General features: G+C 44.1%; 2 protein-coding genes across 6 annotated transcripts in view; one reads left to right on the top strand and one right to left on the bottom strand.

Annotated features, from left to right (window-relative positions):
• Nucleotides 1-17693: 17693 nt before the first annotated feature.
• Nucleotides 17694-22300, bottom strand: LOC139826532 (E3 ubiquitin-protein ligase Topors-like). 2 transcript variants are annotated; one of them, XM_071802590.1, is made up of 3 exons: nt 21950-22300; nt 19256-20320; nt 17694-19133 (listed from the first exon to the last, which is right to left on the bottom strand). In XM_071802590.1, the coding sequence occupies exon 3, from the start codon at nt 19046-19048 to the stop codon at nt 18035-18037; it is 1014 nt and encodes a 337-aa protein (XP_071658691.1). In that variant the 5' UTR covers nt 19049-19133; nt 19256-20320; nt 21950-22300; the 3' UTR covers nt 17694-18034. The 2 variants fall into 2 exon arrangements, with proteins under 2 accessions (XP_071658691.1, XP_071658692.1); XM_071802591.1 differs by having other exon boundaries at nt 19256-22300.
• Nucleotides 22301-22427: 127 nt separating this feature from the next.
• DENND4C (DENN domain containing 4C) overlaps nt 22428-23856 on the top strand; it is a 75036-nt gene continuing 73607 nt past the window's right edge. For 3 of the 4 annotated variants that reach the window (XM_065860183.2, XM_071802586.1, XM_071802587.1), the window contains exon 1: nt 22497-22629. The gene's annotated coding sequence lies outside the window, so the exon portion shown is untranslated. Of the gene's footprint in view, nt 22630-23856 lie in introns of all 4 variants that reach the window. The other variant, XM_065860182.2, reaches the window with a different exon arrangement.

Below are 23856 nucleotides of genomic sequence, written 5' to 3'. Positions count from 1 at the left end.
AACAACTGGATAACTGGTATGTTTAGAAGTTGAATCAATGCCTACTGAAATAAGTGGAAAAGCTCTTTAATAGTTTAGAGGCATGTGTATCTAATCTAGCACTCTTATGGCTTTGTCTTTGCTATAGGAGGGGAGAAAGTTTTCTTAATCTGAGCAGGAAAGTATTCTTCATCTGAACTAACAAAAACTAATCCTAATGCAGAAAAAGTATTTATACATTTCGTATCAGTGGGAGAATGTGGGAAGCCTAGTACTTAATCTGTTAGTTTGTGTGAAACCTATACCTTCACTGATTATACAAACAGTAGGCTAGTTTAAGAATACTTTGGTTGATTGGTTGGTTGTGGAGGTTTGGTTGGTTGGTCCGTCGGTTGGGTTTTGTTTTGTTTTGTTTTGGAGGACTGTTTTTGTTTTGTTTTTGTTTATTGTTGTTGGTTTTGTTTTGTTTCCAGAGAAGGCTAAGAGACTTTAGCCAGCATCATCTCTTCCAGATCTGCCTTTGCAAGTGCAAGAGGTTATTTTCTCAAGCTTATTGTCTTCCTTTTGCTGTATTAAGTTACTTTTTCCTTAGCTTTACTGGCAAAGGACTTTCTGGGACTGCTTCTTAAATTTACTTCTGGCAAGATCAGCTAAGCCTGCTTAGACAGGTTAAAGGCAGAAAACAAGTAACTTGTGTTAGGCAGTGAGAGGATGTTTCTCAGTGTTCTGTCCCCTGAAGTTCAAGGAAAGCTAGTGAAACAGACAGACACTGAAGGCTGTTCCTTGCCAACTCCTGTTTCCACTTAAAGAAACAAGATTGGGTATCAGCAAGTCCATGATAGTCCAAGCTCATAACAGCAAATGAAATGGAGCCCAGAAGAAAAAAATGCACTTACAAAAGGATAAAAAATGGTAACTCCATAAGCCTAGTTGAATTTCTGAAAGTGGAAGAAGTTAATCTCTTATGCTATATTTTGTTAAGTGTATTCTGAAGGTTTAAAGAAACCCGTCTTCTTTCCCACATGCCTTGCTATTATTCCATCATCTAGGCAGTCTACACCCCCAGGGCAGGATTCCATCAATCATGAACTTTCACAACTTTTTTTAGATAGCTCAGTAATTACCTGTCATAGTGTATCTACGTGTTTCAAGTTCACATATAATTAACGTATCACCTATATTAATCCCTCATTTCTTGTGGAGGGGAGCAATCACATTTGTTTCAGGATATTATGACCCAGTATTCTGAAACCTGTACAGAGTTCACTGAAGAAGAACTGAAAGGCATTTTAGTCAACAAAGCCACCAAGATCATATTCTTCTGATACTCTTGCAAACAGAGTAAAAGCAAACACAAAATGATACAAAGAAATAGAGGAGAAATTGCTACCCTAACCTGTTCAGGTATCTACTGTGCCGTGCCACATCAGAGGTCAATGCCCTCCCAGATATGGCAGATGAGGCAATTGTGTAATACTCCCCAGTCCATGCCCAGCAAAATAAAGTCAGCTGTTTCAGATAGTTTGTCGGACATTGCCTCACGTGGGTTAAGAAATGAATAATTCACACAAGCAGCTCAACTGCTAGATCTGAGACTCTGGTATTCCTCAGTAGAGGATAAAAATCTGTTACATCAGGACTGGTGAAACGAAGTTTTGTCTCCCTGTACAACACTGTAATAATGCAGTAAGATCACCATAGAAAAAAAACTTCATAGAATTACATTTTAACTAAGGAAGATTTTCATATTCGAGTAGTGGTTCCTAGGGTTTACCTTTGAAACAGTTTGAAAGAGGACTTGGCATAGTTCCCTAATATTGTTTGTAAAGCCCTGTTCTGCAACTAAATGAACAATAGATGTTCATAGAATCATTTAGGTTGGAAAGGACCTTTAAGATCATTGAGTCTCACCATTGACCTAAGACTGCCAAGTCCACCTCTAAACCATGTCCCTAAGCACCACATCTACATGTCTTTTAGATACCTGCAGGGACAGTGACTCAACCACTTCCCTGAGCAGCCTCTTCCAATGCTTGATAACCCTTTGTGTGAAAAAAAAAAAAAAAAAAAAAATCCAATCTAAACCTTCCCTAGTGCAACTTGAAGCTGTTTCCTCTCATCCTATCCCTTTTTACTTGGGAGAAGAGACCAACACCTTCCATGCTACAATGTCCTTTCAGGTAGTTGTAGACAGCATTAAGTTCTCCTCTCAGCCTCCTCTTCTCCAGCCTAAACAGCCCCAGTTCCCTCAGCTATTCCTCATCAGACTTGTGCTCCAGACCCCTCACCAGCTTCATTGCCCTTCTCTGAACTCTTTCCACCACCTCAATGTCTTTATCATGGTGAGTGGCCCAAAACTGGACACAGGATTTGAGGTGCAGCCTCCCCCCACACCAGGTACAGGAGGATGATCGCTTCCCTAATCCTGCTGACCACATTCTCTCAGGTACAAGCCAGGATGCTGTTGGCCTTTATGGCCACCAGGGCACACTGCTGGCTCATGTTCAGCCGGCTGGCAATCAACACCCCTGGATCCTTCTCCTCCAGGCAGCTTTCCGGCCACTCTTCCCCAAGCCTATAGCGCTGCCTGGGGCTGTTGTGACCCACGTGCAGGACCCAGCTCTTGGCTTTGTTGAACCTCATACAATTGGCCTCAGCCCAACAATCCAGCTTGTCCATATCCCTCTGTATGGCCTTCCTACCCTCCAGCAAATCGACAGTCCCACCCGACTTTGTGTCATCTGCAAACTTGATAAAGGGATTAAACAGAACTGGCCCCAAGACTGAGCCCTGGGGAACAGCGCTCATGACCGGCTGCCAACTGGACTTAACTCCTTTCACCAGTACTTTTTCTTTCCAACAAGCTAGTTTGTTGGAGCTGCATGTTCTGGTCATGCAACGGATCATGTAAGGAACAGAGCAGCTTGACTACAACAGGGAAAGATGTAATAAAATGCTCAAAGCCCTCAATCTGTTTTGGAGAATACATCAACACCAGCTGAAGCAGTGACGGGATTTTGTTTGTAGATTTTCTTCAGATATACTCTTGGAAGGCATATGCACCATGTGTACCTGTTACAGACTGGTGTAGTTCCTATCTTTGGTCAGCAGTTCAGTATAAGCAAACTAAATTCTGATTTCTAAACTCCTTATTTCCTGGGTTTGGACAGTCACTGTTCATTGTTCTGACTCCGTTAGGCATGTTCACAGGCACAATTTTCTTCCAAGATAACTAGCAGTATGGCTGCTTCAAACACCAAAATAAATGCCAAACTTTTATGCACATATATATACTAATATATACAAAATTAGCAACACCTCTCTTTAAACATTTATCCTCTTAAGCAAGACAGCCAAAAAGTATTATCCCTTAGTAAATGGAACTACTGTGAGTGCCTCCCTCCTCCCAGAGGTTTGGCTGTCTGGGCTGAGGACTGCAGAAGGCCTGAGGTGACTGGCACCATGAGGCACAGGCTGGCTGCTCTCTAAAGGGAGGGGAGCTGGGAGCTGAGGGAGACCCCAAAAGCTTGCCAGCCACAGACCTGTCTCACAGCAAGATGAGTAGGACCTTTTCAGGTGTACTAGCTTTGGCTAGGATATAGTTAATTTTCTTAGTAGTAGCTCTGTGCTGCTATGTCTTGGATTTGTGACCAAACCGGCATTTATAGCACACCAAGGTTTCAGTTATTACTGAGCAGTGCTCGCACAGCATCAAGGCCTTTTCTGTTTCTCACACTGCCCCACCAGCAAGGGGCTGGAGAAGAAGTTGGGAAGGGGACACAGCTGGAGCTGCTGACCCCAGCTGACCAGAGAGAGATATCCCAGACCATGTTGAGCAATAAAAGCTGGGGGAAGAAGGAGGAAGGGGGAACTACTGCAGTTATGATGTTTGTCCTCCCAAGTAACCATTACATGTGATGAAGCCCTGATTTCCTGGAAATGGCTTGTCTGCCCATAGGAAGGAACTAATTAATTCCTTATTTTGCTTCGCTTTTATGCCCAGCTTTTGCTTTACACTGTCTATCTCAACCCGTGAGTTTTCTCACTTTTACCCTTCTGATTCTCCCTCTTATGCCACTGGAGGGGAGTGAGCAGATGGCTGTGTGGGGCTGAGGTGTTTGATGAGGTTAAACTGCAACATTAGAAAAGCAGCCAGAGTCAGCCCAGAGCCCAGGACATCAGGCAAGTTCAGGGTGATGAGACAGGGTCAAGATGAAGCCAGGAACACAAATCAGGAATACAGAGTTAGGACTAGGACCTGTGAAGGTAACAAGTGACAGGCAGGCCCACGGTGATGAGGAAGATCCAAGGGCAGGTGGGACACCATCCTGTGAGTCAAGGCCTAAACCCAGATTAGCAGGCCAATAGCCAGGCATAGGCAGGGTGGTGATGCAGTGTCAGCTGTAGCTCAGGTGGGATCCAAGCACTAGAGAAGCACTTCAGATCAGTTGCCACAGAAAGCTGAAGACCTGTTTTCTGAACATCTGCAAAATACTCTCTGGGTGGCAGCTCCCCTAGGTATCTTAAGCAGGTGGAACTTACCTTAACCATTATTACAAGAATATCACTAGCCTTTCTTCCTGACCTCTAACAAAAGCCTGGGCCTCCCCAGCTTTTGTTTGTTTGGTTGGTTGGTTTCGTGTGGGGTTTTTTTGTCTTTTTGTTGTTGTTTTTGGTTTTGTGGGTTTTTTTGTCAGAATCAGATTTTATTGCAGATATCCCTTTAGCTCAGTCAATATTTCTGTTCTAGCTAAACTGCCATTAAAAAGAAAAAGATTATATATTGTGTACAGTTAAAACCCTGCTTATACTTTAAAACACAGGTTTTTTTATCTTGACTTTTCTCAAAACTATTCAGCTAATTATGAAGTCCCCTCCTCGTGAGGAACCACTTTTTCTGACACAATAGTGAGTCAGTAAGTCATCAGACAGCAAGCTTCCTGAATGAAGTCAGCAGACCCTATTTCCGCCATTCTGTAATACTGTAGGATGTGTCAGACAAGCATTGCCATACTGCTATATATATACCAGGACTGCCTCGTACTTCATCTTTGACCTTTCCCCTAGTTAACCTTTTTTCTTTTTGTACTCTCCTAGTCTTTTGTATGAAAACCAACACTCTTGATTTAAAAAATCAGGAAAGCAAACAAATTCACAGATCTTTTCCATCATCCTTCTTTACTTGCTTCACCCGCCAGTGCTGAGTACAGGGGAATGATCACTTCCTTAATCCCGCTGATCGCACTATTCTTGGTACAAGCAAGGGGGCTGTCAGCCTTTTTGGCCACCTGGGCACACTGATGGGTCATGTTCAGGCAGCTGTCATGTTGCTGTTCATTTAAGATACCATATTGGAAATCATTGGGTAGCCTGCCTCAGAACTAATGACACAAGCTAAAACCGAAAGCTCAGTTGTGCCTTCAAAATTCTATAAAGAATGCTGTTACAGACAGCAGTGCTTAAAAATTCCTTTACAGACTGAGTAAATAATACAGAACATGGTTACAGTAGTATCCTTTACATTTTTCAAAGAACAGTGTGTATTCCTATCTTTCTTTAGTTGTAATTCTAAGGGAAATTTTGATTGAAGGATGCTTTCCTAGATCTGTCCTAGTGTTATGCTGTGACACAGGTGGCACTACCAATGATTCTAGTACGTTATCCTTTGGTTAAAGTCTACAGAAGGTACACAGCACAAAACCTGTCACTATCATGAGTATGATCAAAGTTTCATATGAAAGTAACACTTCTGTTGTGCAATTTCGTATATATCAGCATAAAAACTATCTGTACAAGAGTGAAACAATGGTTCAAGAAGAAATTCTTCAGAAATAAACATATCATTTTGCTTTAAGACCCATATGAAAACTCTAACTGTGCCAATTTCACTGTGCCAATGAGCAGGAAGAGACTCTTTTATAGAGGGTAAGAGCCCTCAGTGGGCTGAGACAGCTAACCAGGACAGTTTTGATTTGGGAGAAAATATTCTCTAAATCAGACTCCAAAACAGTGTCAACGAGTAGAGATGGCATTGATCATCTCAGTGAAACAGTATTAGGCTCTGTTCTGGATGAGTGATCTAGGGTTCTACAGATCACTCAAAGAGAAGTTGTGGCTTACGGGAGTTTGATGGCAAGGTTCACTCTATTACTGCGTGGAGAAAATATGCCAAGCGGAATCAGGTGAGGGCTGCTTTAGAGTGATTTCTACAGGGACAGGAGATGCCAAAGCATGGAGGGGGGCCCTCCCATTGAGTCACAAGGTTCAAAATGGACACCCTTGCTTTCTAAACTCCTTCTCAGAAAGGAGTCAAGGTGCACCTGGATCCAAACTTAGCCCCAGGCTTTATTAACAGTTCAAGTCCGAGAGGCATAGACGGTAAGGGAAAACAGATAAGTACTTATGACCAAAGGGTATTATGAGTGCACCTGATTCTTTATAATGCTCGACTAGGATTTCAAGGTGTCATTATTCTGCATCGCAGCATGCTTACCTCCCCTCTAGAGCCTGGTGTCAGGTTGCTCTGAAGTCTGGACCGTAAATCTCTGGAAGCAAGTTCTCAGGCATCAGAGTTTGTAGAATTTAGCAATTTAATGGAGTAGCGTAGCAGGAGGGTTGGCTCGAGCTGGGTGCCATCGCAGAGGTCCTAGCCAACCACAAAAATCCGTGGGTCTTTATATCCTTACAGACTATCTGCCCATCACAAAATGGTTCAGCCCAATAGCAATATTTGAATCTGGGGTCTTGTTGCTTCTCATTGAATCTTTTTCACTCATCTCAGATAGGCCTTTGTTTTGTTTACCTGTAGATATTATTTATGGTTCATAGCCTTGAAGGTGGTGTTTTGTCTGAATGAATCCTTTTCTTCCTAGTAAAGTGCAAAACAGGCCCTATCTCACAAATGTCCTTAATTTCTTTGGTTTAGCCTAGAAGTTGTAATTTTCTCCCCAGTCAATTCTGTTCTTCCCAGCAAAGTGCAAACCAAACTTTATCTTGCAGATGTTCACTGTAGTCTGTAGCTGCTTTTGTTTACATGAAGTAAATGCAAATTTGGTAAATACAAGCAGAATTTTACAGCACACAGCTTAAGAGTTCAGCAAATTCAACTTACTAAGTAACAAGAAGCAGACTACATAAAAAAAAAATCACACAACCTTGTAATTCTAGGTCATTCATTCTATTTAGTATGCATTTACTTAAGCTAAATAACTGATATAAGACTTAAATTGGGCTCATCCAGTGATCTGTGAGTAGTAAAAACCATTGCTGTACAGCCAGATTGTTTATCTATCAGAGAGAGCTCGAAGTGAGCTCAACCAGGCTGTCATAGAATAAAGTGGTTGGCTCATAATCAAACCAGCTGCAGTGGGAAAGGTCTGCATGAGACTCCTTGCACCTGCAAGTTATCAGTGTTCAGTTGCTGTTCTGCTTCTTTGTGGGCTTCCTAAAGGGAGTTCTTAGCCCAGCTGCAGCTCAGGCCTTTCCCTCCTTTAGAGCCTGCACCAAACTGCTGCTGGTTTGGATGCAGGGGGGGTCGAGTGCATCTGCCCCAGACACTACTACAAATACATACAGCAAATGATGTTTTACAATTTCTGTCTCTCAATACCACAGAATAATGAGTCATTTGACAGAAATATTGTTTTTTCCTGAAACACGGTTTTCTCCTCAATAAAACCAGTTGGAAGATTTGCTTCTGCCTTGCAGTTGTGATCTAACCAATTCAACAATATTTTGTGGCTTGCAGTTTACAGTTGCTTGATTTTGGTTTTGTTTTTTTTTAATACATGAATTAAACATATTAAAAGAATGCCAGCTTCTACATTTGTATGTCACATATAGAAAGAAGCATGTGTCACAACAGAAAGTTTAGACAATTAAACACAACTTTAAATACCTTCTTTTGAATGTTGCACGCATCACTAAAAAATGGCAGAGTCTTTACAAAAGACTATAGTGTCAAGGACGGTGGGAGGGAACAGTGAAGAATTCTTCAGATTATCTCCATGACACATGAAAAAAATATAAATTTGGATAGCAGCTTTGTGTATGTGCAATAACCACAAACATATTTACAAAGTTTTGGAAGGAGTAGCTATAATTTGAAATATTTTTCCTTTTTCTACACAAAACACACTACTGCCAGCTCATTTAGAACCTGCTTTGCTTCCTCCCACCACCACATGGAAGAATAAATCCTGTAAACCACAAATCATCCCATTCCTCCCTTGCTTCAGTACAGTTGTATATTCTGTGAATTACAAATAAAAATAGGACATTCGCATTTAAAATTACAACCTGCCATTGTATCTGTATTTGCGTGCAATAACACTCTGCCTGCACAAAACCAATGCAGCATCAGCAGGATACAACACATTTAAATTAATTTGAAGTGTCAAGACCTCCCAGATAATCAGTTTTACCCTGTTTTCACAATGAGAAAATCTACATCAGAAAGGTAGGTAGGTAGGTAATAAGGACCATGTGAAAAGCATGTTTATCTCAATAGATATTTTAGTGCAGTTATCAAGACATATGAGGAATATGTAAGATTCAATCTAGTCAAGTGCTTAAACATTCATTCAACTTAAATAAGTCAGGATAATAAGGGCAACAAAGATGATTAAGGGAGTGGAGCATCTCCCTTATGAAGAAAGGCTGAGGGAGCTGGGGCTCTTTAGTTTGGAGAAGAGGAGACTGAGGGGTGACCTTATTAATGTTTATAAATATATAAAGGGTGAGTGCCATGAGGATCGAGTCAGGCTCTTCTCAGTGGCAAACAATGATAGGACAAGGGGCAATGGGATCAAGCTGGAACACAAGAGGTTCCACTTAAATTTGAGAAAGAACTTCTTCTCAGTGAGGGTAACAGAGCACTGGAACAGGCTACCCAGGGAGGTTGTGGAGTCTCCTTCCCTGGAGACATTCAAAGCCCGCCTGGACACATTCCTGTGCGACCTCACCTAGGCGTTCCTGCTCCAGCAGGGGGATTGGACTAGATGATCTTTTGAGGTCCCTTCCAATCCCAAACATACTGTGATACTGTGATACTGTGATAATAAATGTTAGGAACATATAAGTGTAGGAGTAGTTAGTTACATTTATACATTCCTAAAATTACATTTGGCCCTTTGAAGGCAACTGCGAGGCTGATGTGGCCCTCAGTGAAAAGGAGTTTGACACGCCAATATAATTTTACACATTGATTTGGAGGATTTCACTACTGTACAAACACGCTCGAAACCTCTCTGCCCTTGTGTCACATTTCTTTTAGAAAATATGGTGGCTGTAAGGATTCACTAATTATTAGAACAAAGTATTAAGTACTGTGATACACATTTCATGTTCTGTAGAAAATACAGCTTGACAACATCTATAGTTACATAAGCCTTATTATGATTTTATTGCTAAGCTTCTGAAAACATTTTCATCTTTTTAAGACAAACCAATTTCAGTGTCTGAAGTTTCCTGAGAGCAGTAAAAAGGCCACACCGTATCAGGGAAAACTGAAATCAAATCAAAACCAAATAGAAGCCCCGATAACTTGATGGAAAGAAATTAATTCAATTTTTGCAATTACAGGAGTTTTAGCTCCACCTAACGGTCAGAAAGGAGAAGATTTTCCTGTTCACCTCCTGTTCGCTATAGTCACTATTTGAAGACACAAGTGAACTGCATGTATGAAAACAATGACCAAGAAACATCGGCAACTTCACCTCATACAACCAACAGCTAATGGACATTCGCTGTCCTTGGAGCTATATCTCTGTTTAGCATTGCGGTTTCCAAAGAACAGGGCATGCTGACTGTTATTGCATTGGTATGCTAAATAATAGGAAATGTTAGTAGGGAAAGATTGTTAGCACTTGAGAGAACTACATGAACTTACATTGGTGAAGATCTAGTCATTTTGTTCTGCTTTATTTGCTGATATAGTACCAGTTATTTGTGTAATATATGCTCTCTGCATAAAAACAAAGTCCTTCAGGCATGCCGCTGAAACATCTATGTACTAATTCATTAGATATTTGCAGGTGTTTTTTTTTTCCACCAGGGACGAACTTGGAGCATAGACTATCAGGCCAAGTCAATGACATGCTGTGGATCTTTTTTTCATGTAGATATGCACAAATTCTGTGCATATTCTGCAATTAATGTAGTGAAAAAAATCTTTCATGTACATTTTGAGAAAAACTTAGGGCTGTATAAGCTGGATTCTTACAGTAAGTAATTGAGTTTGAATATTCTTGTGAACACTGTGATATGTAAGCTAAAATCCCAAAGTGCCATAAATTACTAAGAAAAGCCTGAAATATTTTGTCCTTTTCCAAAAAAATAATGCTGTTCTCACATATATAATATCTGAATTGGTATGCACGGTATCTTTACTAAGACACATAGAATACCTTCAACAGTGGCAGATCTGTATGGAAAACCTTTTAGTTTTACAGTCGCTTCCATCTTGTAATGTGCCTCTGGCTCTAGGTACTAAGTCACCAAGAATGGACAGATTTGGGCATAGTTACAAGTTTTCTATGAAGGACAGGAATGCAGCTGATGTGTGATCTGACTCGTTTAATTGTTTGCTCCAGGGAGGGGTAGTTCTGTCCCAGATCATATGCAAAAGCAAGTAACCCTGCTTGATGGGGGATGAACAAAGGTGACGCAATTAATATAGCCTTTGCAATTCTCTCTAATAAAAGGCTATCAAGAACAGCTAATAACATACCACAAGGTACTTCAAAAAGCGTTTTATACCCTATTCTGTTAAATAGAATTATGGCTTAATGTTCATTCCAGCTGCAAATACCACTACTGTCTTTCCTTGGGAGTTTATGTGCACTTTTCTTTCTAAATATGGAGAAAAAAACCAAACCAAACTAAACCAAAAAACACACATATGCACACACAAAATAAAGAGGAGAAAATCAGAATTAGATAGCCAAGAGGAACGGGAAGGCCCTTTAAACAAATTTACGTGTGGGCATGTTCTAATAGAAATACTTCTAATAGGATGGAAAACCATAGAAAAGAAAAAGTTTTTAAAATTGTTAGTTTATTCAGAAAGAAAGCTTGCTGTACCTAAATCATTGCTACTCCAACTAACTTTATGCCTGGTGATCCAGATTCTAGCCACACTAATGATCCTTCACATCTTTTTTAACAATATAAGGAACCTTTCTATTTCTAGAGTTTTGAAAATTAGAAAACTTATTATTTTGGAAATGTAGGTATTTTAGTGTATGTGTAAGGATGTTAGACTTCAAGCTACAGTACAGAGCTATTCTGAAATATAACATTACTATTGTGAAAAATGCAGTTGTGATTCGTGCTAAGATGTTTAATTTTTAAAGGTATAACCAAATGAGGCACGGACTCTGAACTTGAAAAAGGGAAAAAGGTGGTTAAGTTCTATGTATAAAAAAAAATTAATTATGAAACTTGTTTAGGAAGTTATATTGATAGAGGCAACTAATATTTTAAGGGTTAAGCAACTATATTATAAGGGCCTACTAACAAGCTAACATTTAAACCACATAATTAATATCTATTTTAGAGCTATATGTAACCAATTGTGCTAAAAAAAGGAGGACTTCATTAAATGCTGAGATAAGAAGTTTTACAGCACCAGCTGCAACCTTGAGGAGACAAGATAGCCAAGATTTACAGCAAAAAGGGGGCACCAGTCCGGTTTCAGTCGGTTTGGTAGCTTGGGTTCCAGCCAGTTCTTCATAATGAGCAAGAGGTAAAAAGTCCACTGTGACGAAGCTGAAGGAGCCTTCATCCAAAGACCCCTAAAGACCCTTCCTCAAATTCACCAAGTGACATTGCGCAGGCGCAACAGGGGAGGGTCAAGGAGGGGAATATGTAGATGGTTATATGAAACTCATTTTAATAAAAAGCGGGAAAGGTCATGAATATGTATAGGCGTTCCTGGGGTCATTATGAATATGTAATACCTTACTGTATTTAAACACATTTCTTATTGTTAAGAGTGTGCGTGTTGGGCGGAGCGAATCCCCCGCGCACCCAGCGCTGTTTTGCTTATGCTCTAATGAACACGTTTAAAAAATACAATTAAGGAATTGGATTAAATGTTGTTTATCTGTAGAAAAAGCGTAAGTTATTTATTTCACTATACATATATTAAACTGTCCATATGTGTTCATAATATAAAACACCAAAGAAACAGCATCTGCTGGTGTGCAACAGTATCCAATTACGAACCTATAAAGCTTCTTATCAAATATTAATGACTCCATCATTTCAAATGTACTCAAAATAACAAAAATAAATGGCCAATTAATAGTTTATACCTTTTATCTTTTGTAAGTGCCAAAGGATACTAGACTTAAGTAAAGTTTGAGCTCTCATCATATATGCATTAAAACCACAAATATCACTGTACTGCAATAAGTACCTTAGGAGTTATATATTTGCAGAATGTCATAAAGCAGGTGACATCAGTCCATGTTCTCAGTTAAATCTAGTTTCTCTAAGCCTCTTGTGCTTTGGCAGCACATAAGCAAGACTGACTATCATATCAGGCAGTCATTTCAGAACTAATTCATCCAGTGCTAACCATTCATTCATTCTTGCTATTATTCATTTTATTTGTAAAATAACATTTTCTTTTGGACAACTGGAGTAAATTCTGTTGTTTGTATGTGTTTGGATTATCTCAGATCGAAGCAAAGTTTTCACAGAGGTTTGCAATGTTTCATGAATATACCCATAAGACAGTTAAATGCACTGAAAGCATTTTTAGCGGATAAGTGTTTTTCTATTTGAGTCCTAAGTTTTCTAGTTAGTCACTAGTAATGTAAAATTATAACAATACTTTGCACTTTTGATGTGTTTTTATCCTGATACCTCTACAATGTCACAGAAGATATTATTCATACATTATTATAATTAGCATAGGGACATTAAGGAATTTGTACAAAATAGTTTAAAAGCTCAGGGGAAAAAGTAGAAATACAGTGACTGTGTATATTTCTTGTGCCTTTGTGACATGCTCTCCCTACTAGAATTTGCTGTTTACTGAGAACATACATATAAATGAGCAGTCTGCATCTGGAACATAACTGCAAATTTCACTGCCAAATAGCATTGATTTGATCATATACCTAGGCTGTCTCTTAGTTATGTGACATGTTATAAAATTAGGAAAGAACGGAAAACTGCAGCAGAGATTCAGTGAAAAAGCACAATGAGCAGTTAGTCTTCTGAAAGAGCAAAGAGAAACACATGGAAAAAAGAGAACACAAACTTCTAAGGTCGTGACTGAAGCCACCACCCATGGTAAACTGCAGAGAACTCTGTTTACTTCAGAAAGATAAAAGGCTGAGTCACTCCTGAGCCAATGACATAAACCTTGGGTAGAGAGATATCCTACCTCCATTCCTCACTCATCTGATGCCAGAAATATGTTACAAGGTCATTCCCTGCCAGTTTTTTCGATCAGGAGATATGAAACTTGAACATAGAGGCCTCTAGGAGTGCTACAGTCTTCTGTGTTCAAATGAAAACACCATTAGCTTAGAAAATAAAAGGGCTAGGCAACATTTATCTAGCTGTTTACCTGTGGAGCCCTGAAAGAGAATAATTTCTGTATTGTAGGAGTTTCCAACATGATCAAATATTCTATTTCTACCTACAAACCAGCCTCTGCACCCAGTCTGTTCTCACATCTGACTTACCACCCTTTTCCATGTAAAGCACTTAGTAAAGGTAAAAGGAACTATGAAAGGGAAAAAAAGGCGGCACATACACGCCCATTTGCTCTGTTTACACATGCTCTGGAACGTGGAACCAAACTCCATTGTTCACACAAGTGATTATTTTCCCCTTTTGGGAAGGGTCTCAAGTAGGTAGTTTCAGGATTAAAATCTTAACAGTGGACTTAACTTCTGAGTCCACTTATCTTCTAAGTTCACTTACCCCAAATGTAAATTGTTAAGTTTTTTTTACAGAAGCCTGAACTGTCTGGATGAGGCAGCTCTACCTGTTGTCCCACACTTCCAACAGTACTTATCTGCTTTCACAGCAGTTAGACCTGCTATGAGTATGCAATTGCTTTTTGGAGGTACTTTCTGAAGGACTCCTTAAGCTAGCTGATTAGCTTGGAAAAGGAATGCCCTTGCTGATGCCTTTCTTTTGCTAGCAAAGCATTTTAGACGTCACAAGAAAACTAAACTTGTGCTTTTTTTTTTCTTAAAAAATAAAACAACAACAACAACAAAAAGACAAAACAACAACAAAAAGCCCAGCATGTTAGTTGCCTGGCTTTATTTGCTCCACAAGAACATGAACCATCTTCTCAGCATAAAAGAGGTAAGAAGCAAACTAAGAACTAGGCACTGGGATGTGATGGAGGCCTCCTCCTCCATTGGCTTGAAGTGTTTGTGGAATCACAACTTGACTTATTGGATCTCAGATTGCATTAAGACATAAGTCCCTGCAGACATGCTAAACCTAGCCTTCATTAGTATGTCACCAAAGATCCAAGCACGAGAACTGCTTAATAGGAAGCTTTCCACCTCGCATGTATCCTCACAGCGTGGGATGTCTGAGAACACATCTGTTGCTGAAGCTAGCTAATGGGGGTAACAGGGAAGGAGAGAAGAGGGAAGCTAGAGGAGGGGTAGAGTCAGAGACCAGACAAGTAGTGAGAAAGCTACAGTCAGGCAGCAGAGGCTTGTGGTCAGCTCTCAGGAAGAAACCCCAACACCCATAGAGGAGTAACCGGTCCGGTGCAGCTCCCAGATACACAGGTTCACAATAGCTCTAGTCCCCGGCCACCTGCCTGCCCCCTGCTCAGAAAGCATTTTGTGCTTCCTGAGTGTAAGAATTGTTACTCCTCTAATTCCTAAATGAAAACAGCAATATAATGATAATGTTTATGTTTACGTGCCTACCTTTCCTTTTCAGTTTTGTTCAGTTTTCTAGGAGGACACCCATTTCCAACAGTAGGAGACTTAACAAGGAACACAGTATCAACATTGACAAAGCTTTCCATATCTGCCTCTTATCTTTTTGTTAAGGACAGACAAACCAACAAATTAACTTTGTGCAGTGTTACACACTTCAGATCAGTCTTCACAGGACCAAAAAAAGGCAAGTTGGGCAGGCCCTATTTTTTAAAGTAAATGAGCTAAATGTTGGAATAAATCATAGATGTTGAAGTGAAGAAAAATCATTACCTCATATATCCTACTTTAGACTACACAGGAGTAAAAAATGCTTTCCAGAAAAGTAGCCAGAAATTAATTATCTACCATCTTTCAGTGGGTTGTATTGATTATTATTATATGGTAAAGAACTAAGTCTTATTTCACATCTGAGTTTGTATGGTCTTGTATTCCAACCATTATTTCTTGTTACTTTTCTTTAAATTAATAAGTCCTTTTTACTCTTTGTGAAGGTTAATTATTTGTTCATATTAAGTCAACCCAGATCATTTGATAAACTAAGCAAGTTATCTTCAGTCTCTTTGTAGATATTTTCAATATATTCAGGTGTAATCATAGAATCTCTAAACTAAACTATATGTCTATTTTTTCTAACATCGCCTGTTCAGTATAAAATACTAATAGGTATCTTGGCAACACAGTATTTCCTAAGGACTGCTGCCCCAGACTATCAATATCTTCTGTTTAATTTGAAACTCTAGGATATTCTCTTTACCTTGACTGTTATTTTATGTATCTGTTACACACATTATATAGTGTGATTACAGTGAAAGAGAAAACAAATCAAGTTCAGTCAATTTGCTGTCATCATTGTATTGCAAAAGTCTAAATGGAACAAAAATAGTTATCCTTTATGACTAGTAGGACAAAAACAGTGAAGACTTAAGACAATGAGAATTTCAGGGTCTATGATACTGATCTGATTACGAGAAATGAGTATTCTCAGAAAGGAAATTAGAAATGAGGTTATGTTACTAAACACAGCCAAGAAGACCTAAGTAAGTACCTGCAGGTTATAAGTCAGGCTAAATAGGGGGGAACAGAGTGAGTCAGCGTAAACTGACCTGACTTAAAACAAAATCCATGTTCAGAGATAGTCCTATTAGGATACAATGAATTATATCAGCAATTACAAGTCAAAAATCACACAAGTCTGAGTGTACTTAGAAAACTACAGTCTTTTGTGTTCTTTGCTCACGCAGGCTGACGGGTCAGGTTCGACATGCAGTAGCATACAGAACATTCAGTTGAGCAGAGAGAAGCAGCTGTTGTGTAACCGCAAACCCAGGAATTCAGTTAAGAAAACTGGGTAAAGAAATGGATGTTTTTAGATCCCTGCTGGCACAAAGACCTTTCCAGAACAAAGATCGTGTCTAACTTGGGTTTCGATCTCATAAGACAGTGAAAACTAGAAAAAAATTTAGGAGACTGGATTGAATTTCTGACACTTTCAGTCAAAATGGTAATTTTCAGATAGATGGGTTTGCTGAAATACAGCTGCCAATTACAGTTACATTTTTAATTAAAGTGAATCAGATATATGTTTAGAATTGAAACTATGTATGACAATCACTGTATGTTTACCCTGCCTCTGTAAGTCACTGATCAAATTATTAAAGCCAAAAAGAGCTTGTGAATCTTCAATTTCCACTCCATACTACAAAGTCTGAGTCAATACATTGTGAAATTATAACCACCTGTACAATAAGATTAAACACATGAACTCGGAGCTTTCTGTCTTACACAAATATTTGAAAGTAAACAATGATCAGGATCTTCCACATACTCCAGTGACAGCATTACTTCAAGCAATTTTTAACATATTGCGATTAGCATAACACCTTAGGACAGCAGGTAACCATCGCTTTGTACATTTTCATTATTCACTCTCAGGACAGAATTCCTACTACATGTGTCAATTCCAAAAGCCAGCGCAGATGGAGTGGTCTCTGATGCCATGTCCATAATCAGTATGACTGTGGAGGCATCTAAAGGATTAAGGAATGAACTCTTCTAGCATTTATGAAGAAATTAACAAGTGCTCAGTCAGGAATCTGTACAGGCAAGGTATTTTTATTCCCAAGGACTCAAATTAAGCTTATCACAGACTCAGTGTGCATAAATCCTTCCCGCTGAAAGTCAGAGGCACACTAAGTCAACAAATCATTTCCTACAATGAGGCTAAAGAACCAGGCCTTCCTGGAGCTGTAGGTTTGGCAATTGGTGACAAATGTCATGACAAAAAGTCCAGACAATTCTTGAAAACCAGCAGAACCTACCTTGAACAGGGTTCTTTTGTGGTACTCAGATAGAAATTAAATAGAATGATTTGCTACAATATACAATTAGTGATTTGCAGGTTTTCAGCATCAGTCTAAAGCTGCCTGGAAAATGCATGCTACGGAGTATTTTTGAAGAAAACAACCCTTGATGCTTAGATTATCTGCTCTTCTTGAAAGAACACAAAGGCAGGACGCATCAAGAAACTCATGCTATTCCAGAAGAAAATGAAGGGAGAGAGGAGAAGGGAGAGGGATACAGAAGAAGGGAAGGGAAGGGAAGGGAAGGGAAGGGAAGGGAAGGGAAGGGAAGGGAAGGGAAGGGAAGGGAAGGGAAGGGAAGGGAAGGGAAGGGAAGGGAAGGGAAGGGAAGGGAAGGGAAGGGAAGGGAAGGGAAGGGAAGGGAAGGGAAGGGAAGGGAAGGGAAGGGAAGGGAAGGGAAGGGAAGGGAAGGGAAGGGAAGGGAAGGGAAGGGAAGGGAAGGGAAGGGAAGGGAAGGGAAGGGCCCCACAATAGTCAAAGCAGGGCTGTGCAAGAGCAGAGGGAGAAGCCCCATGGTCCTCTGCTAAGGACAACAGGAGTAAACCCTGGACACAGTCACAGCAAAAGAGGGAGAAAGCAGCTGGGCTGGGATAGCAATGTCACGTGTTAGTAACACCGACACTTTTTCTGCGGTCTTCAGTTCTCTGTTTTCTTTTATTGCCCTGCTAAGTAGAATTAGAGGGCCAGGAATCCTCGAGGGCCAGTGCACGCCCCCGCTGCTGGCCCAGCCCTGCTTTCAGCAGCGCCTGGGGCACTCCTCTAGCACTGCCCGTGGGGCGGCCTCTTCTTGGCTGGAGTAGAAGCCCCGGATCTGCCGGCCGTCCTCTTCGGGGCTCGCCGTGGCTGCCCAGGGGAGTGTTCTCTGTCCCAGCTGGAAGCAGATGGATGTGCCACAGCCTCCTCAGTCTCCTCCTGGGGCTCTTCTTGCTCCCTGGGGACAGGACCAGGGCCAGAGGGCGGGCTGCTGGGACCCCCACTAAATGCAGCTGTTGAGGTGCTAGGGATGTCACCCATGTTGGTTCCCTCAGGGCTTCTGGAGGGGGCCGGGCCAGGTGTGGGAGACCCTCCTCGCGATGCAGAGCGGCTGGGGGCAGCCACGGGGCTGCCCTCCCGCCCGCTGGCAACACGGCCGTCCTCCAGGCCCAGCAGGCGGCGGGCCTCTCCGCTGCACCATTGCACAGCAACGTCAATAAGCTGGTGCACAAACGTCGCTGCATGGTTTTCGAGGGTGGCCGCCAACAGCTGGACCAGTAGATCTTCATCCAGCCCAAACAGGACCAAGAGGGATGTGAGGAGCTCCTCCACTAGGTCTGCCCGTGAACTCCGGCTCCGAAAGATCAGCCCCAGCTCCTGTCGTGCCCAGCTCAGCAGGGGCTGGAGGAGAGCTGGGTGGTCCCGGAAAAGGGATGCCCAGGTGCTTGGCCGGAGGCCACGCAGAGGAGCCCCGAGCACCAGCCCCACAGGCTGCACTGCTCGTGCTGCTGCAGGGCCACGGCGGCTGTGGGCAGCTGGACGGCCGGGATCTCCTGCCTGGCGGCTGATGACTGACGGTACCGCAGGTGGTGTGATGACGTGCTCCTCAAAGTCGTCGTCCGCCCGCACCGAGTGCACGATGGAGAGGATCCTCCTCTTGCAGAGGGGGCACTCGGGCTTGCTTTCAGCCCACTGCAAGATGCAGGGGTAGCAGAACCGGTGGAGGCATGGTGTCACATAGCTGGCCTCCTCCCAGCTGTCCAAGCAGACTGGACAGATGTTGTCCATCTCCATGGCCATGCTCTCCACGAGCTGCAGTGGGCTGCAGGGAGCTGGGGATGTCGAGTTGCTCCCTCTCACAGGTGCCGCGGCAGTGGGCGTCACGCTAGAAAAGAGAGAGAGGTCATGGTCACTGGCCAGCCCCGGGAGGGCTGGAAGCAATGCCCAGGTCCCTCAAGAAGGAAACACTCCCAGCTCCCCAAGGCCATGGGTCCCCGCACAGCTCACCTCTGCTGCTGCGAGCACGCCTCCTGCGTGCCCCGGCTGCCTGAACCTGGCAGGGTCGGGCAATATCCTATGGCGGCTCTGGGCTTGGGCACTGAAAGCTGCAACAAACAACTCTCTGAGCACAGCACCAGCACTGAAGGCCTCGCTCAACGCTCCAAACCTCGCAAAGTCACTCAGCTGGAGTGTGGGCACCAACTGGCTGGGTGAGACTCAGCACCCAGATACGAGCAGTGAGGGATGCGTGCTCACAATCCAGCGCTCCAAGATGTCACAGTCCATTGCTCGGGGATGTCACAATGGGCTACTCTCACCCATGAAGCTCGGCATGGCAGCGCTGCAGCCCCAGCACATGCATCTGGCGTTTCCACAACACCACTGCCCACTCCATCCCCCATCTCTTCGCTGGTGCTCAGCATTGGTGTTTCATGCCAGTCACCAAGGCCTTGGCTGTGTCTTCACTGGGCCCCATCAGGTCGTTCTGCCACGGAAGAAATCTCCAGGCATATATGGCAAGAGGGTTTGTTGGGTTGCTGCCCAGCCCTCTGGGCTCCTCTGCTTTCTCCCACACTGTGCCACAGGCAGCACTTGTCTCACTGTCACAGCTTTCTCCTGTCTTTCTCTCCTGGCCAGAGGGCACAAGGGTGATCCCCCACTGCTCAGCAGCCCTCAGGCCTCATCCAGGCACTACATCCCATTTGGAGTCCTGAAGAGGAGGGAAGTCGACAAAGCAGAGAGGCTCAGGGGACACAAGGAGGGTCCGTGGGGCTGGTCCACCATGGGGCAGAGAAGGCCTTGGGGCACCCACCTCAGGGCACAGCCTGGCGCCCGTGGGAAAGGCATCAAGGGGATGGGAACAGGCTCTTCCCAGCACTGCCTGGTGGGAGGGTGAGAGAGGGTGCCAACTCTGGAAATATGACAGAGAATCAAAACCAAAATCCCTGTGAGGATGAGGAAGCACCAGAGTGAGCGGCCCAGAGAAAAGCTGGGCCACTTGAGGCTGGAAGTCTTCGGCCAGAATCCAGGGCACAACACTCACAAGCTCTTGCAGAGATGCTCGCTGAAGACCTGGAAGAGAAAGCATTGCCAGTGGGAAATAAAGCAAAGGTTTCCAAAGGTGAAACAGCTTCCATAAGCTCCAATGTCAGAAGAGCAGCTTCTGGGTTTTTTTGTTCAGCAGCTTTCACTTGCATTGATTTAGAAAAGATAAAGAGAAGAGGGAAGGGGAGGGGAAGGGGATCAAGCTCCATTTGGAAGGGACCTACAAGAATCATCTAGTTTGACTGCCTGACTAGTCCAGGGCTCACCAAAAGTCAAAGACTATTATTAGCTATTACATCCAAATGCCTCTTGAACACTGGCAGGCTTGAAGCATCAACCACGTCTCTAGGAAGCCTGTTGCAGTGTTTGAGCACCCTCTCAGTAATCAAATGGTTCCTAATGTCCAGTCTAAACCTCCCCTGGTGCAGCTTTGCACCACTCCTGTGCATCCTGTTGCTAGTTCCCAGGGAGAAGAGAGTAGCACCTTCCTCTCCATGTCTTCAGGAAGCTGCAGAGAGCAGTGAGGTTGCCCCTCCTTTTCTCAAAACAAAGCAAGCCCAAAGTCCTCAGCTGCTCCTCACAGGACACATTCTCTGGCCCTTCTGCCAGCTTTGTGGGCCTTCTCAACGTGCCTTCAAGGCCCTTCCCATCCTTTTCAAATTGTGGGGCCCAGAACTGCACAGAGCACTCATGGTGTGTCCGCACCAATCCTAAACAGAGTGGGATAATCCCCTCTTTTGGCTGGCTGGTTGTGCTGTGTTTGATGCACCCCAGGATGGGGTTTGCCCTCCTGGCTGCCCAGGCACACACTGATGACTCACACTCAGCTTAATGCCAGCCAGCACCCCCAGGTGCCTTTCTGCAGAGCTGCTCTCCAGCCACTTCTCTCCCAGTCTATACTTGTGCATGGTGTTCCTCCATCCCAGCTGTTAAAATCCAGCATTTGTTCTTCTTATATTACATACCATTAAGAATTGCCCAGTGTTGCAATCTATCTAGATCCCTATGCAAGGCCTCTCGTCCCTTAACAGGGTCAGTAGCACCTCCCAGTTTTATATCATCAGTAAATTTACTAACGGTGCAGTCAAATTTTGCCTTAGGTCATTGATAAAAATTTGGAACATAACTGGTTCTGGAATTGAGCCCAGAGGAACAGTGCTGGTCACCTGCCAGATGTTGCCCCATTAACTACAATCCTTTCAGCCCTACCATTCTGCCACTTTGTCAACTGTCACACTTTGCATCTGCTCATTCCACAGCTGGACAGAAGGATGCTGTGAGGTACAGCATCAAGAACCTTTCTAAAACCCAGAAAACCTGTATCTACTGCCTTCCTTCCACCCACAAAACAAGTAATCTTATTGTAGAAGAATACTGGATTATTTAGACAGGGCTTCTTTCCCTTTGTGAACCCATGTTGGCTGTACCTGATTATTGCATTGTTCTTGAAATGCCTTTTCATAGCACCCCATAGGATCTTCTCCATAATTTTTTCAGGTAATGAGGTTAGACTTACAGCTCTATTTTCCTGGGTCTTCCATCATGCCCTTCTGGCAAATTCAAAGAACACTGGCTAACCTCCATTCAGCAGGGGCCTCCCCAGACCCCAAGAGCTTTGGCAGGTCATTGAGAGGGGTCCTGCTGAAACATCCTTACCTCCTTCAGTACTTTGTGATGAATCACGTTAGGTCCCATGAAGTTACAGACATTCAATGGACACAACCACTCGCTTGAAACTGCAGTGAAACGCTCTCCTGGCCTCCCCAGCGCCCAGGCACATTGCTCTGAACCTGTGTATACTGCTACAGCTTCCCACCTTACAGGAAATGTGATGAGCATTATCAGGGTAATGAGAATCAGCTACGAATCAAACAGCCGTGTCTGGGCAGGCAGCTGAAACAAACTGCCGAGGTCCCTTTCTGACATATTTTTTACTGGCACAAGCCAAGCCTTCGCAGAAGCCGCAGCCGGGCCGCAGGCCAGCGCCAGCCGGGGACCGCGCTCCACATGCTGCCACCGCTCACCCCGCAGCCCCCGCCCCCGCCCCGCCCTCTCGCTGCTGGCGCCGCCGCTCGCGGGCGCCCCCTGGCCGCAGCAGCGGCTGCTCTGCCCCACCGCCGCCTCCTTTCGGGGCGGGCCCTACACCCGCCTGTGGGCGTTTGCGGGGGAGAAAGTAACATGGTGGCCGCTTCCTCCCCAAACAGGAGCGGCGGCGGGTCCGGCGGCTCCTGAGGCGGCGGCGGGCGCGGGGAGAAGCTCCGGGCCGGGAGTGCCGCAGCTATTGGGGCGAAGGAGGGGTGCCCGGTGGCGGCTGTCGGCGGGCGAGCCGGCGGCAGGTGAGCAGCCGCGGGAGGGAGGCGGCCTGACAGGCGGGGAGTGGGCGCTGGACCCGGCGCCTCGTCCGCCTTCCTCTGCCCCCTCCCCGGGGCGCGGCAGGAGCCGGCACCCCGGCGGGGAGACCCCTCTCCTCCCCGGCCTCGTCCCTCTCCTCTTCCGGAGGAAACTTTCCTCCTCGCCGACGAGGGAAGGAGGTTCGGGTGTTCCCCTGGCGCCGAGTCCGTCCCTGGGAAGGGCTCCCGTGTCTCCTCTTTCCTTCCGCGTTGGGGCTGGCCCTTACTCCGCACTGCGCGGGACCGGGAGGGCGGAGGCACATTTTGTGCTTTTAAATTTTTAATTACTGTCATGATTATTGTTAAATCTCCTGCTCCCGCCCGCCACGGTGGCTCCTTGGGAGCGCCGTGCTGTGCTGTGCCGTGCGGGCGGCGCTCAGCCTGCCGCAGCCGGGGCGGGGGTGCGCGCAGGTGGCCGGCGCCGCAGGTGAGTCCCCGGGCAGCTCCCTCCCTTTATTTCTCCATTTTTCTTTCCCTTTTCCATGCTCCGGCTCCTCCCCTGGGCGCCGGCGTCAGCGGATTTAACCCTTTCGGGGAAGGGAGGCAGGTCCTGGGCAGTGCCGGGCGGCAGCCAGGCCCCGGGCGCTCGGCTCTGCAGCGTAGCGCTGGCGCTGCTGCGCTGTCAGGGCTCTCCCGTGTCCGCGCACAAATGGAGACCGTGAGCAGCCGTGTCATGGCTGTCACAGCGATGTCTGCATAGAAGGGGTCGTCCCTCCCGCGCCCTCTCCGCAACGCAGTGATAAAGGCATCGTTACTAATGCTATGTTTTGGAAGCTGATCATGTCCTGTAAGATGTTATAAAACTTACAGTTTAGTTCTGCATATTAAAAACCAACAAGCTAGAGCTCTAACTTTTAATCAGCCTGTGCTATCATCTGGGGATATCTGATGTGTCTTTGCTGCATGACCAGATAATCTGTGTAGCAACAGGATTTGGTGATATGCTAGGGCCTTCGTATTTCAAATAAGGAAAAAATACTTAGAGAAGCTGTCAGAAGCTTTAAATGTCATGTAAACTGATTAACTGTGTTGTTAATGCCAAACATGATCTTCCAAAGTATCTGAACACAACATATATTTGATGCTGCAATTTCAGAAAGGGTGCAAATACCAAACAGTTATGTTAAATCTAAATTAAATGCTTGTTCTATTCGTCCTGTGCCAATCTTTTAA

The sequence above is a fragment of the Patagioenas fasciata genome, chromosome Z (assembly GCF_037038585.1).
Source record: "Patagioenas fasciata isolate bPatFas1 chromosome Z, bPatFas1.hap1, whole genome shotgun sequence".
In the NCBI taxonomy this organism is placed as follows: domain Eukaryota; kingdom Metazoa; phylum Chordata; class Aves; order Columbiformes; family Columbidae; genus Patagioenas; species Patagioenas fasciata.
Note: the sequence above shows the minus strand (reverse complement) of the source record. Positions and strands in the feature narration are given on the sequence as shown.

Bases quoted from the DNA above. Each gene is read 5' to 3' on its own strand.
- LOC139826532 (XM_071802591.1), bottom strand. From the start codon at position 19,048: ATGGCCATGGAGATGGACAACATCTGTCCAGTCTGCTTGGACAGCTGG.